Consider the following 13,660-nt stretch of genomic DNA (forward strand, 5'->3'; position numbering starts at 1 on the left):
TTTTGTGCTGGGAGCACTGACACCAGCACTGTCGTTGGGCACATGTCTCCAGGGGGTGCAGGTGGGCATAATGTCCCACATTGGCCACCCTGCACCCACCGAGCTGGCAGCACCTCTCCAGCCTGCCCCAGACCTAGCAGGGTGTGATGGAGCCTTGGTGGCCCATGTTCCCAGGTGGCCGCTCTGCCCTGCCCCACTTCCCAGCCCAACTGGTGGCACCCGGTCCCAGTCCGACCTGCGCAGCGGGGCAGGCAGCGGTGGGCAGGCCATGCCCAGCCCCACAGGCAGGGCGTGGGGTGACAGCCACGGCCACAGCTTGGCTGCCCGTCCCGCCAGCTCTGTCTGGAGTTGCCGCACATCAAAGGCTGGGATGTCCCCAGGAGCCTGGGGGGACCCCGAGCCCCAGCACGGCCATCACAGCCCCGGGGAGACCGAGGGGCCAGGATGCTGCCCCTTGTCCTGTCTGGCCACGCAGAGTGATCAGCACCGCGGACAGCGCCCGCCTGCCACCAGCACGGCCACCAGCATGCACCGCCATGGCCACCGCCTTGGCCACTATGGCCACCACTGCACCTACGGCTGCCACCACTCCACCACGGCCACCACCACTGCACCTACGGCCACCACCACACCCAGCGGCACCTGCTGCCCGGCAGCGCCCGCCGCAGACAGCTGCCCCGCAGCCCCAGGCCAGGGACGCGCCAGGCGGCGGCAGGAGGAGCCGGGCGGCTCCAGGGCCCCAGGGCAGCCATGGCCCTGGGCTGTGTCCCGGGACGCCCTTGCTCCCCCCCGGCTCTTGGCATCACTCGCTTAGCAGGAAAAAAACAACCCGAGGTGAGGCGTGGGACTGAGCCTGAGGATGGTGGGGATCGGGTGAGGGCTCTGCTGCTTCCCTCCCTCCTGCCTCAGTTTCCACACCAAGAAAACACAACAGAGGATACAGGTTCATCTCAGTGAGAAGCAAGATGACGGGAGACAAGCATGGAGAGGCACAGAGGGACCCGACTGCCACTGTGACTGTGCCAAGGAGTGAACCAAAGACAGGCAGGGCTCGAAGCACAGATGTCGGCACCGGCTGTGCCGCTCGCCGGCAGCAGGGCCGTCTGGCAGGCAGGCAGAGCCGGGGCTCCCCAGCTCCATCCATGGGCCAACACACCGACACCACAGAGGGGACCTCGTCCCTCACACACACAGAGGTGCAGCCCTGCCCTGCTTCCCACACGCTGGGACACGCTCAGCCTGGCCACCCTGGGACTCTGCTCCCGGGCTTGGGGACAACCAGCACAGTGTGGCCCCGTGCAGAGCTGGGCTGGGAGCAGCGGGGTCTCACCTCCCCCATCCTGAGCAAACACCCGCACGGAGACCACCATGTCCCCAGGGCTGAGCATCCTGTGTCCCCAAGGGTGAGCTCAGCGCAGGCACAGCCCCCATGCACGCATTCTCCGGCCCCAGCAGACACAGCCCCCAGCGCAGGGAAAGGGAGCAGAGAGCTCGGAGCGGGGAGTCCCCATCCCAGCCGGGTGAGCTCCGAGGCTGTGCCGAGGCTTGTCTGGGGAGGGCTGGCCGGGAGCCATATACTGCACACCCAGACGAGGAGGTGGCTCCCGGGGAGGAGGACTTGGCCAGGAAAGGGTTAGGAGCAGCTCTGCGGGAGTGGGGGCTGCCTGGGGGTCTCCCACTCTGCCCAGATAGGGGGACTCGGCTCCCCCCACCAGCGCATCCGCTGCACCGGCACCGCGGGCTCTCCTGGGAGACGGGCTCTGCAAGGCACGGACCCCCGGCACACAGCCAGCCCCGCTCCCCTCCCACCGGGCAGCCCCTTCTGCCCCCACCGCCCCACTCACCCACCGCTGCCGCTAAGCCATGAAGTTGCCCGTCTGTGCTCGGCAGGAGCCGGAGGACGGAAGCGGCGCGGCGGCTGGATTCGCTCTCTTCCTGCGAAACCCCCGCAGGCTGCCCATGCCGCGGCCACCGGCGTCCCCGGGGTCACGGCCACCCACGGCAGTGGCGGTGGCCACGCTCCCAGCGCCTGGGCCGACACCGGCACCTTGCAGGCGGCGAGAGGCGGGGGCGGAGCCGGCGCCCCCGCACGCTGGGGACACACCCACGCGCGCTCCCCGGCGCGCTCCGGCCACCCCCGCGCACAGCCCCGCACCCCCGGGAAGGGGCTGCCCACGCCAGCAGCACCCGCACGCCCACGGACCGCCCCGCTGCATCGCCGTGCGCGGACGGACGGACACACAGCCCTGCACGCCGGGACAGACACACAGCCCTGCACGCCGGGACGGACACACACCACTCCGCATCCCTGTGCACCTGGATGTTCCCACAGCCGTGCACACCTCCTGCAGCGCTGCACTTCCTGCACCCCCCACTCCCACCCACGGCATCCCACACCCACCCACTCCTCTGCACCCCGCAAGCACCTGCACGCAGCCCTCACCCCCACCAGCCCCCGCACCCTGACACCCGCTGGCACCCACCGTGCCTCCCCCGCTCCCAGAGAGGGCCCCGGGGGCCCAGGGCAGACACACCATGACATGAAACACAGAGACCCCTCGGCTCAGCTGCACCAACACCAGCCTGGGTGCATCAACTGCCACGGGGTCTCACCCTGACCCTCTGGCTGTGGACACCAACCTGGCCAAGCCACATCCAAGACATGTAGCATATCCCCATTAACAACCAGTTCACCATCTCCAGGGCCCCCAGTCCCACTGTAGCCCCTCCAGCCCCCTGCAGAGACAGGGGGTGTCCCAGGCCAACGCCACAGCACCAGGGATGGGACACTGGCAGGTCCCCCACTGGGCGTCATGCTGGGATTCAGTACCTGCAGCTTTCGCAGTCCTCTCGCTCCGAAGCGGCACCCCCACACGCCCACGGACAGGCTGTTCTCCCGCTCTGCTCTGCCCACCAAAAACTTCAGCTAATTCCAAGCCCAAACGGCTCCTGGCCCCACCAGGGGAGAGGGCCAGGCAGGCAGCGAGGCTCCCACCACCGCCTGCCGCCCGGAGCTGCCGGTTTAAGGCCAAACAGACCCTCAGTGAAACGCCGAGCGCTGGCAACCACGCCACAAACATCTGCTCTTCCAACGGCATCATGATTCACGGGCTATTAATTGGGGCTTGGCAGCGCTGGGAAGTGTTTGCATCCTCTGGCTTCGCTCAGAGCCACAACTCGCTGCTGACAAGGTCCGGGTGCCGGGGAAGGAGCCAAACCCAGCAATGCACCGGCCGCAGTGGAGCTGTGCCAGGACGGGCACGTGGGGCACGGTACCCGCTCCTGCACCCGTCAGCCAGACGTGCGGGAGCGAGGTAGAGAGAGCCCGAGGAAAAGAGCAGCAGTGGTGCTTGGTGCTTGCCAGGAGCAGTCGGCAGAACCAGCACAGCACCCCCGGCACAGCACCGCGCAGCAGCTCCAGCACCTGCCAGCCCCACACTGTGGCGGGGGGGCCGCCCGCTTTGGCTCCCACCCATGGCAGGGTCTGTGGGTGCTGGTGATGCTCTCACAAGTGCCCAGCTCCAAACAGCGCCGTGTTTCTGTAGGGTCTCCCGGCTGCCTCTGTGTGCGATGCTGAGCCGCTGGCTCCCCGGGGCACCGGCGTCGGCTGCCGGCGCGGCATCAAGGAGAACTGCAGAGCAGCACCCTGCTCAGGCGGCACCAGACAAAGGCTGGGAGAAGCCTCCTCCAACAGGCAAGAGAAATCTGAATTCAGAAGCTGATTAGAAACCATGTCATGGCTCCTTCCCGCTCCAGCATTTGGGAAGGAGTGAGCTCATGGGGGGGGAACATGGAAAATCTAATTAGGATTGAGGACAGGTTGTAGAGGAGCTGACACAGGAGCTGCGGGAGCACAGCTGCTCGCGGAAGGGGGACACCGGGCGCCCACAGCACCCCCAGCCCCGTGGAAACAGGGAAAGTACAAATTAATTCTCCTTAATCTGATGGGCACTTGCTCCGCTGCCACGTGCTGCCGCCACGGCTGGCACAGAGCAGCCTGGCCTGCTCACGGCTCAGCTCGTGTGCCCACGGCGCCACGGCCCCTCCATCCCCCCATGGCTGATGCTGTACGGTCCCTGGGTGCTGGGCAGGGCAGGGGCAGCAGAAGGGGCTTGATCCTGCCCAGTGAGAGGGAGGTGAGTGTGGGATGCTGCACTCAGAGTCTGGCCCTCTCCTTCATCCCGGGGTGCCCCCCCCATGCTGCCATTTGCTGGGGTAGTGGCTGTCACAGGGCCATCCAGACGGCCACAATGCCAAGGGCACAGAGCACTTTGGTGGCACAGGCTTCACAGGCAGCTCTTGGGGACAGCAGAGCCCTGAGGCCACGCTGAAGGGTGCTACGCAGGGTCAGCAGCACCAGGCACTGCTCGGCACGTCCCCGTACCTTCCGCTGGCACCTGCCATGCCCTGTGCCACCTGCACCGCAGGGATGTCCTCCCACCGATGAGGGAGGCGAGCAGCCACTTCCACCCATCCCATCACTGGGGTGTCCCCCGGGACACATCCAACCGTGCACCCCCGGTCCCCAGCCCTCCCCACGTGTCCCCCGGCTGCCGGCACGTCTCGCCTGCTATTCTTAGCTCTCCAGCGCTGCGCTCTCCGGCAATGGCACCGTATATTACAATTATTGCTGGCTGCCAACCTCCTGAAGCAGGCAGCCAGGATCGCGGTGGGGCTTCCACACCCCTGGCGACCTGTCATACGGTCCCTGCCGGGCTCTGGTCTTCACCAGGCTATTTCAGGAAACCCAGTTCGATGGGCAGAAGGAGCACAAGCCACAAGCTGGATCCAGGCTCCTCATGTCACCGCTCGGATCCAGATTTTAGCTTTGCCGCTGATGTCAAGAAGGGCCAAGAATCACCTTTGGCTCCAGATCCCAATTTCTGGCTGGGTGGGATCCAGGGTTTCGGATCAGCTTGTTGGAGAGATGCGAGCATCTGCAAAACCTGGATCTGGAGCCCCAGCCACACAAGACCCCAGCGCAGGGACGGATCCAGCCCCCATGGGGGGACAGACCCACAGACACCCACACACCAGCACAGCCGCTCCTGTACGGGCTCTGCATCCCACAGGTCCTAGCACAGCCCTGCCCCGAACTTGTGATGGGGAGGCTGAAGGAAGGGCCCCCAGGGGCCCCCAGCCTGGGCTCCCCCCTGCTCTCTGCAAGCGCTGGGCACTCGGGAGGGAGATTTGGGCACCAAGGGCTCAGCATCAACTCACCCAGGCTGGATGGGGACACCACGGTTGTCACCTCATTCCCCTGCAGGAGGGATGCCCAGAGCCGGCCCTGGTGCCCAGGCTCAGCAGGTAACAACACCCAGGGCAGCCCCAAACACGGCTCACGCCTGCGCTGTGCCGGTGCTCCCACCACCCCCGCAGCCAGGAGAGGCCCCTCCAGGGATGCTCCACAGTCACTTTGATGGCTATTTTTTCCCTCTTGGCCCTGCAGGCGCTTGAATAATACTTAGAAAGGGCTGCCGTGCCTCCTGCCAGACTCCCGAGGGTGGCTGTGCCCATCTCCCAGTGGCCATGCCCCTGGTCCATCTCCCATCGATGGGGTCCTGGGGGGCTGGGAGCTGCAGACGCGTGCGGGAGGACACTGGGAGCACAGAAGCAAGGAACCCAGATAGATGGGAAATGACATCCATTTCCTAAAGGAGAATCTGCGTTACTAGCCAGATCCTGCCCCAATTTACACCAAGGGAGGCCTTCTGCTCCCAGCCCGGATTCCTGCGGGAGCAGCAGGCACCCAGCAGCCTGGCTCTGTCTCCTGTCTGCTCGGGGCTCCGTGGCTGCCCAGGGAGCAGACAGGGACCCGCTGTGGGCAGTGTGGCCCTGAGCCCCATGGAGGAGGTGACGTGAAGGGCTGGATGTCACGGGATGGAGAGCGACAAACAGTCCCAGAGCCAACTTGCTCTGCAGGTTTGGCACAGGGTGGGTGGACCAGACTGGCTGCCCCAACACAACCCAATCATCCGGGAGAAGGAAGGTGAGGAGAGGAGAGAGACCCAGCCCCAGAGCCCTGAAAAGCTCTCCCTGCCTGCCAGGCTGGCTGTACCATGGAGCCTGGATGTATGGTGAGAGTCACCGCTCGGCTTGTGCTCTGTGCCAGCTCCCAGCACCCACCAGCAGCCCTGGACCCGCACTGGCCCAGCTGGGACACAGCTCCTGCACCCAGTGCCAGCTCTCTCTGTCTCGCAGGGTGGCGAGAGCGGAGACCACCGGGCTGGGGAGGGGTCCTGGACCTGCCCAAGCCTGGCCCGAGCCCTCCGCAGCAGGGGAGCACCAGGATGGCCGGTGTCGCCTGCCGGGGGGATGCTGGAGGGGCTGAGAGCTTCAGCCCCCTCCCCAAAGCCTCACGCACCAGGAGATGGGGGATGCCCGCACCCCTTCCCCGCACCCGCGGGGGGATCCCGAGCAGCCGCACCGGCTGAGCTGAGCCCCGCGGTGCCGGTGAGATGCCCCCAGCCATCTTGCCATCCCCCCCGGCACCTCCCCAGCACCCACTGGCTGACGATGGATGGGTCCCCGGGCGACACGTCCCGGGTCCCCCCGGCCTGTCCGGCACTGCCCCGGCTCCCCGTTGGGGCGATCTCCGCCCGCGCTGGGCACCGCCGCTCCCCCGGGACCGCGGCCCCCGCCCGCCCGCCGGTGCCCCGCGCCCCCCGCCGCTCTTACCCCGCTCCCGCCGCCTACATCCTCCGGCCGCTGCCGGGCGGCTCCCCGACGGCCCGGCCCGGCCGGTACCGGAGCGGCTCGGTTGGGCTCGGCTGGTCCCGGCGCGGCCCGGGCCGGCGCCCCGCGCGTGGGAGCGCGGCGGGCGGCAGCATGCGAGTGGCGGCGGCCCCGCAGTGCAGCGCGGATGGGCGCGGAGCGGCGCGGAGCGGAGCGCGGCGCAGCCAAGACACGGCGGTGGATTTTCCCCGGGAGTCAGAGCGGGCGGCGGCGGCGCAAGATGGCTCCGGTGCTGCTCTGCCGCCGCCTCCCGGCGCCCCGGGACCCCCGGCCCCCGGTGCGGCGGGGGGCAGGCGGGATGGGGGAAAGCGAGGGGGAACACGCGTGGGGCCGGGGAGCTGCTATCGGCGGGACACACAGCGTGGGCTCTGCCCCGCGGTGCTGGGCTGGCACCGGGACAGGTGGTACCACCCCTGGGCATCCTCCTGGGGCACCCTGGGGTCGTGGGGGCACCCTGGGACCCTCCACCCGTGGCCACGGGCCATGCCCGGAGAGTGCTGGGGTACCAGGGCAGCCCCGGGGTACCGGGACAGCCCCAGGACAGGTGCAGTCCTTGCGGGCTCAGCCTTGCCCCACCAGACCCAGGGCCACCAGCTGCCACCCACCCGCCGAGCCCCTCACACCACACCGTATAATTTGCTGATAATAATAATTACGACGCATGTGAGTTACAAGCGCAGCGGAACAATAACCTGATTAAAGCCTCGCTGTGCGCGGTGGCAGGAGCCGCACCGCGGCACGTGCCGGGCCTGGGGAACGAGCCGGCCCCGAAGCCACCCACCATGCTGCGTGGGAACCGCTGCCCCAAGCGCAGGGGGACAAAGCCCAGACGAGTGCATAGAGCAGGTTTTTAAGCAACTGTGTCCTGGCGGTTTGTGTCCATGTCCCAGCACCGTGGTCCTTGGCCAGGCCAGCCGGGTGACCAGGCAGCGCTGTCCCCAGCGGTCACACCATCAGTCACCCAGCGGGACGTGCCGGGCTGGAGGACACGAGTGTTTCCCAGGGTGGCACAGGGCAGAGGGATGGCAGCACATGGCAGGGAGAGCGAGGTCAGATCCAGGCCCTGCTCCCAGCACAGCAGCTCTGCAAAGCCACCCCTGTCTTGGGGTGCTCTGCTCAGCATCCCTGTGGTCCCCATCCCTGAACAGTCCCTTGCCTGGGATACCCCACCAGAGCGGGTCCTGCCCCCACGACTGGCATGCAGAGAGCCCCTCAAATGTCCTGTTGCCCCTGGGGGGTGACCCCCAGCCCCAGCCCTTGCCCAGCCCCGCAGTGCCCCCATTGCTGCCCCTGTGACAGCTCCTGTCTGCCTGGAGGGAGAGGAGCTCTGCTCACATCCCTGAGCAGTTACATAAAACGATTAAAAATTAATGTGCATTTCAAAAGGGGAACAACCAAGAGGTCCAAGACAGCTGGGCCAGGGCCGGGTGCGGAGCAGAGTCACCCTTGTCCACGTCCTGGCTCTGCCGAAAAGCAGCACCACGGCACACAGAGACCAGCCCGGCCCATGGGCACAGGCACATTGAGCCAGAGCAAAGCACCTGAGCGGGCACCCCCAGTCAGGGGGCAGCAGATGTGCCCCAGCCCCTGCCACTGTCCCCTTGTCCCTGTGTGCCCCGTGTGGCTGCGCAGCACCCGCGGGGAGCAGGGCTGCGGTGGCGGCAGAATGAGCCAGGGCTGGGAAAGCACCATCTTCCTCCCACGCAGCCGCCCACGGCCCTGCGCTGGCTCTGCCGCCCCCGCCGTGTGCCAGGGCTCGCCGGGAAGGTGGGCGGCAGGCGCGGAGCTGGGGGCTGCGCTGTGCCCACCGTGCCCACCCACCCGTGAGCAGGGGATGGGGCGGGGGGCACAGGGCTCTGCAGCCCCCCGGGGCCGGAGCTGCCGTGGTGCTAGCTCCTGCTGCAGGAGCAGGGCTGAGATGGGGCTGGGGGACCAGGGGTGAGGGGATGGGGGCTGCCCCACACCCCGCTCTGCCCCACAGCACCCTCCAGCAAAGAGAATGGGGAAGGCTTTGGCTCACTCATTTTTAATCCCAGGTGAGAGCGAGCCCCCCCAGTGCTTGCAAATGCAGAGAGCAGGATCTGTGCGTGAACGGAAACTGTGGGCCCATGAGCGCGTGGGGGTGCACAGAGAGTGGAATGGGGGTGGGAGCTGCGTGAAGCCAGAGCTCCCCCCACGCTGCTCCCCATCCTCATCCTGGCACCAGGGACACCGTCCCACCCCGACTACAGCACCAGGGCAGCGGGGGGCAGGTCCCCGGTGCCCACCCTGCTACGAGGAGGCGAAGGAGGACGTTCGGACGCTGGGCACGGGCGCAGCGGGGGCCGGCGGGGAGAGCGGGAGGCAGCGGCCGATCTTGCGCAGGGTCCGTCCCAGGTCGGCGCGGAAGCGCCGGATGGAGAAGCAGTAGACGAGGGGGTCGAGGCAGCTGTTGAGGCTGAGCAGGGCCACGCTCAGCGCGTGCAGCACATCCAGGGTGGCGGGGGGCCCGCAGAGCGGCACGGGGGGCTGGCTGCCCACCCAGGGGGCCAGCGTGAGGTGGTAGGGGGCCACGCAGACCACGAAGACCAGCAGCATCCCCAGCACCATGGCACGCGCCTGCTGCCGGTGGGAGCCCGGCGAGGCAGCGGCGGGCGCTGAGAGCGCCCGGGCGATGGAGGCGTAGGTGCCCAGCACCACCAGGAAGGCGGCGGCGAAGAAGCCCACCATGGCGTAGGCGTACAGCCGCTGCCGGCCGTGCTGCTCGAAGCAGGCGGTGGCCCCGGCGCGCGCGGGGAAGGTCTGCTGGGTGGCCAGGGTGGGCACGGCGCAGCCCAGCCCCAGCAGCCAGGCCAGGGCGCAGGCCAGCGCGGCCCCTCGGCGCCCCGTCAGCGGCAGCTCCCGCCGCGCCGCCCGCACCGCGCAGAACCGGTTGAAGCTGATGAGCGCCATGAAGGTGACGGCGCTGTAGGTTGCCAGGTAGTAAGCGGCCCCGGCCAGGTGGCATGCAGCCTCCGAGAGCAGCCAGTCCCCCCCGGCCAGGTAGTAGGGGATCCAGAGGGGCAGGGTGAGGTTGAAGAGGATGTCGGCCAGCGTGAGGTTGATGAGGTAGATGCGGATGGCCTTCCTCACCTTGCCGTTCTGCAGAAAGACCAGCAAGGCCACCAGGTTGCCCGGCAGCCCCACGCACAGCACCAGGCAGTAGACAGCTGGCAGCAGCAGGAACTGCACCGGGTCGCTGGGCACACACTCGCCGGGGTGCCCCGTGGGCAGCGGTGCTGAGCCGTTCATCCCAGGCTCCTGCAAAGATGGGGACAGTCAGCAGCAGGGCCGCAAACACAGCCCTCAGGGTACAGGGAAGGGACATTGAGCAGGACAGGACAACCTCTCCAGCTGTTAGTTGCTGGGCACCAGTGGCAGAGCCCCCCGTTGAGGACGCCATCATGTGCCAAAGGGGTGCAGCCTCCAGCAGATCCAGCCCAACCCAGCCGCATCCCCCCACATCGCGTGGGAGCCCCGGTGTCACCACCAGCCGCCCCACCGGGGCTCCTCAGAGCGGCAGGCGCAGCTGCACCGCGGCTGGCGGCAGAGCCACGGCCAGCGGCACCCGGGGGTGCTGCGCCGGCTCCCGCTGGCAGCTGCCGGGCTTAACACCTCCCACGCAGCCGCCTGCCTGCTGGGGCCACCCGGCCCCTCCCCGCACCCCGAATCCTCCCTGAGAGCCCACCCATGCGAAGTCACCCACTGTCCCAGCATGCACTGGAGATGGATGGGGGGTACGGGCATGGGGCTGCTGCCCCCGCACGCCCCAGCCCTGCGCCAGGCAGGTTTGCCAGCCCGCTGTTTGCCAGTCCTGGCCACGGAAACCCACATCGCAATGGCCGTATCCCAGGGCTGCAGCGCTCTCACCTCCCGTCGCCTCCTGCCCACACCTCGCTGAGTCACCCAGCAGGTGTTTTCCAGCACGCAGGGTTCAGATTCGGCACGTGCAGCACCCAACACCAGGTAGAAAGGCGGACGGCATGAGCTGCTGAGCCAGGGTTCGTCCCAATGAGCTTCATTTGCTCTGCAGAGCCAGCGCAGACCCCCAAGGAGACCCTGTCTCCCTCAACAGCCCCCTTTTCCTTGTCCTTCCCCCACCCATTTGCAAGGGGATGCTGCAGCTCACCCACACCAAGCCGGTTACTTACCCCGGGTCGGGCTGGAGCGGCTGCGTCCCCTCCGGCTGCTCCTCGCTGTCTGATCCAACCAGGCTGGGGGAGCGTTTAAGCGCTGGGGGGAGGCAGGGGCAGCCTGGCCACCCCCCCGCCATCCCGAGCCCCCGTGGGGACGGCAGCTGGAGCAGGGACAGCACCTGCGGGTGTATGTAACAGGGGATTCCCCGCTGGAGCCACGCTAAGACCCCCTGCGCCGGCCGACAGGGCTGGAGGCCCCCCCGCCCGCCCCCAGCCCCATCCAGGACCATTTCCCAGGGCCCTTTTCCCACCCACGCAGGGATGAAAGCGGCGGAGGGTCAAGTTTCCGCACCCAGCAGCTGGGGGAAAGGGGGGTGACCCGAAAGGGATCAAAGCTGGAATCTGCCTCCTCCTGGCTCTTTGTGCTTTTGTTGCCTTCAAAGCTGGATTTAGGGGGAACAGCACCCTGCCCCCCCCACCACTTAGCCCTGGGAGCACTTGACTTGCTGCTTTGTATGGCCCTGCAATTTGTGGGTGCTTATTTGGGACATCAAAGGTGCCACCCTGAGGTGGTTCATGTCCCGCTGGGGGCATGGGGGTGTTGTACCCCCTCTGCTCATCCTAAGATGACCATCCCACAGCCATGCCAGCCGCCTTGGTGAGAGGTGCACAGGGTTCAAACGCAATCTTGGGTTTCCAGCCTCAGCGCCCGCGGCTCAGCCTGGGGAGAGGCAGAAATAAACAGAGGAGGCAAAACGTGAAAAACTAGAGGCTTTATTCCAAAATACAAAAGCCCCCAGGAGAGCAGAGCCAGCCCCAGCCTGGCATGGCCATTCCAGGAAGACCAGTCCACTTTGTGCGAGCTTAGCGATGGAGCTGCTAGAGCGGTGCCAGTGACATCGCCACCATCCCACAGCACCAGCCTGGGTCCCGCAGTGTGGGGACAACCAGCACCAGCGTCCCCAGCAGCGGCAGGAGAGGACACACCACGCCGTCCCCAGAAATACTGTAAGAGCACCGCTTCCCGCCAGCCAAGACGTCCGTCCTTCCCGCCTCCGGTCACTCGAACTTTGGCTTGGGGGGGTCGGCGTGCCCGCGGATGTTGAGCAGCAGGAGGAGGCCGAGGCAGAGCGTGGCGGGGGCGCACATGGCCAGGGGCTCCCGCAGCACCAGCAGCGTGTAGATGGCACCTGGGCGAGGAGCAGGGCGTGGGAGCCGCGGTCGCACCCTGCGCGTCCCCCGGGACCCCGCGCGGGGCGGCGGGCGCCCGCTGGCTCTCACCGATCATGACGACGCTGAGGACGAAGTTGCTGATCTCCTGCAGGAGCTGGGGCCCGAAGGCCAGCAGCAGCCCGGCCACCACCTCCACCCAGCCCACCACCTCCAGGTACCGGCCCGGCTCCGGCGTGAACCCGAACTCCGCCAGGGGAAAGACCTGGGCGAACCGCACGAACTCCGACTTCTGGGAAAGGGTGGAGAGGAGCGGAGAAGCCCTGAGCGCGGGGCTGGGGGGCACAGCCCTTCCGGCGGGGTCTGCTCCGCTCAGCCCTGCATCCCAACCTGCCCATTCCCCCCACGGACTCAGCTCTGCACCCCCGGGGGCTCGGTCCTGCACCCCCGGCCCAGCGCGGCCCCAGCCCAGCCCCGGCCGCCCCTCCCCGGCTCGCCGCCCCCCTTGCCCCGCTCACCATGTGCCGGTGCAGCTCGGCCGAGAGCAGCTCCGAGAGCTTCCCCAGGCCCGTCAGCACGAAGAACAGCCCGAGCAGGACGCGGAGGGCGGTGAACGCCGCCGCCATGGCGGGGACGGGCGGGGACGGGGGCGGCCGGGCGGGGCCAGCGGCGGATCGGCTCAGCACGGCTCAGCCCAGCTAAGCTCGGCTCGGGTTTGCTCCGGCCTTTGCACTTTGCCCGGCCCCGGTCCCTGCAGCCCTGTCCTGGCTGGAGCAGGGACAGGCAGGAGCAGGGACCCCCAGCCGTGCGGTGCTGCTGGGGCAGGGGGTGCTTCGGTCGGCAGCTTCACCCCTCAGGGGTTGTGACCCCTCCAGCCACCACCATCCTCCCACCAAACCAGAGCTGGGTGAAAAAAAGAGTGGAAAACACCCCCAAAACATGCAGTTGGGGCTTTGTGGGTGCTGTGAGCTGGCTGAGCTCTGTGCCAGCACCCACAAAGTGCCACTGGCTGTGGGTGGCCGGGGCGATGGCACAAGGGGCTGCAGAGATGCTGGGGCAGGCAGGGACATGGACAGGGACACCAGCAGCCCTGTGGGGTCAGGCAGCGAGCTGGTTAACGATGCAGTGAGCTAGTTAACAAGGCAGCTGCAGCGAGGATTTTCTCCTGGCATGAGGGAGGCCCGGTCGGGTGACGGAGGCGGCTGTCACCCTGTCACCCTCCCCAGGCCTGCGTCACCGCCTGCGCGGCTCAAGGGGCAGCTCAGCCACTGGCACACACCGAGGATCCCAGGACAGGCAGCTCTGGATTGGTGACAGCCAGGGCCCAGGGGAGCCACAGTGACGCTGACGTTGGTGTAATTCAAGCAGAAACATTTTTTTAATGTCAATAAATCATGGAAGAGCAGGAACCGCTTCTCTGGAAGCACCATGGGCACCGCTGGCCCAGCCCAGCACCGACTTCGGCGCAGCCACAGGTCGATGTTGCCGCAGCCACTTGGCTTCACGGCGCACGGCTGCGCTATTTTTACTGCCGGCGGTGATCCTTCCCGGCTCTGCTGAAGAGCCGCAGCGAGCGCAGCCGAGGAGCCGCTCGTGATGAT

The 13,660-nt window shown here is 67.5% G+C and overlaps 2 protein-coding genes across 2 annotated transcripts; both read right to left on the bottom strand.

Moving 5' to 3' along the window:
• Nucleotides 1-8,906: 8,906 nt before the first annotated feature.
• On the bottom strand, nucleotides 8,907-10,005 carry LOC309449460 (platelet-activating factor receptor-like; the record flags this gene model as incomplete). Its single annotated transcript, XM_082071581.1, has 1 exon — nucleotides 8,907-10,005. The coding sequence occupies one exon, from the start codon at nucleotides 10,003-10,005 to the stop codon at nucleotides 9,007-9,009; it is 999 nt and encodes a 332-aa protein (XP_081927707.1). The 3' UTR covers nucleotides 8,907-9,006.
• A 1,642-nt stretch (nucleotides 10,006-11,647) lies between these two features.
• Nucleotides 11,648-12,721, bottom strand: TMEM35B (transmembrane protein 35B). Its single transcript, XM_082071539.1, has 3 exons — nucleotides 12,578-12,721; nucleotides 12,171-12,351; nucleotides 11,648-12,079 (listed from the first exon to the last, which is right to left on the bottom strand). The coding sequence occupies exons 1-3, from the start codon at nucleotides 12,683-12,685 to the stop codon at nucleotides 11,949-11,951; spliced, it is 420 nt and encodes a 139-aa protein (XP_081927665.1). The 5' UTR covers nucleotides 12,686-12,721; the 3' UTR covers nucleotides 11,648-11,948.
• Nucleotides 12,722-13,660: the final 939 nt, after the last annotated feature.

Source organism: Streptopelia decaocto, assembly GCF_964273445.1.
Source record: "Streptopelia decaocto genome assembly, chromosome: 23".
NCBI lineage: Eukaryota > Metazoa > Chordata > Aves > Columbiformes > Columbidae > Streptopelia > Streptopelia decaocto.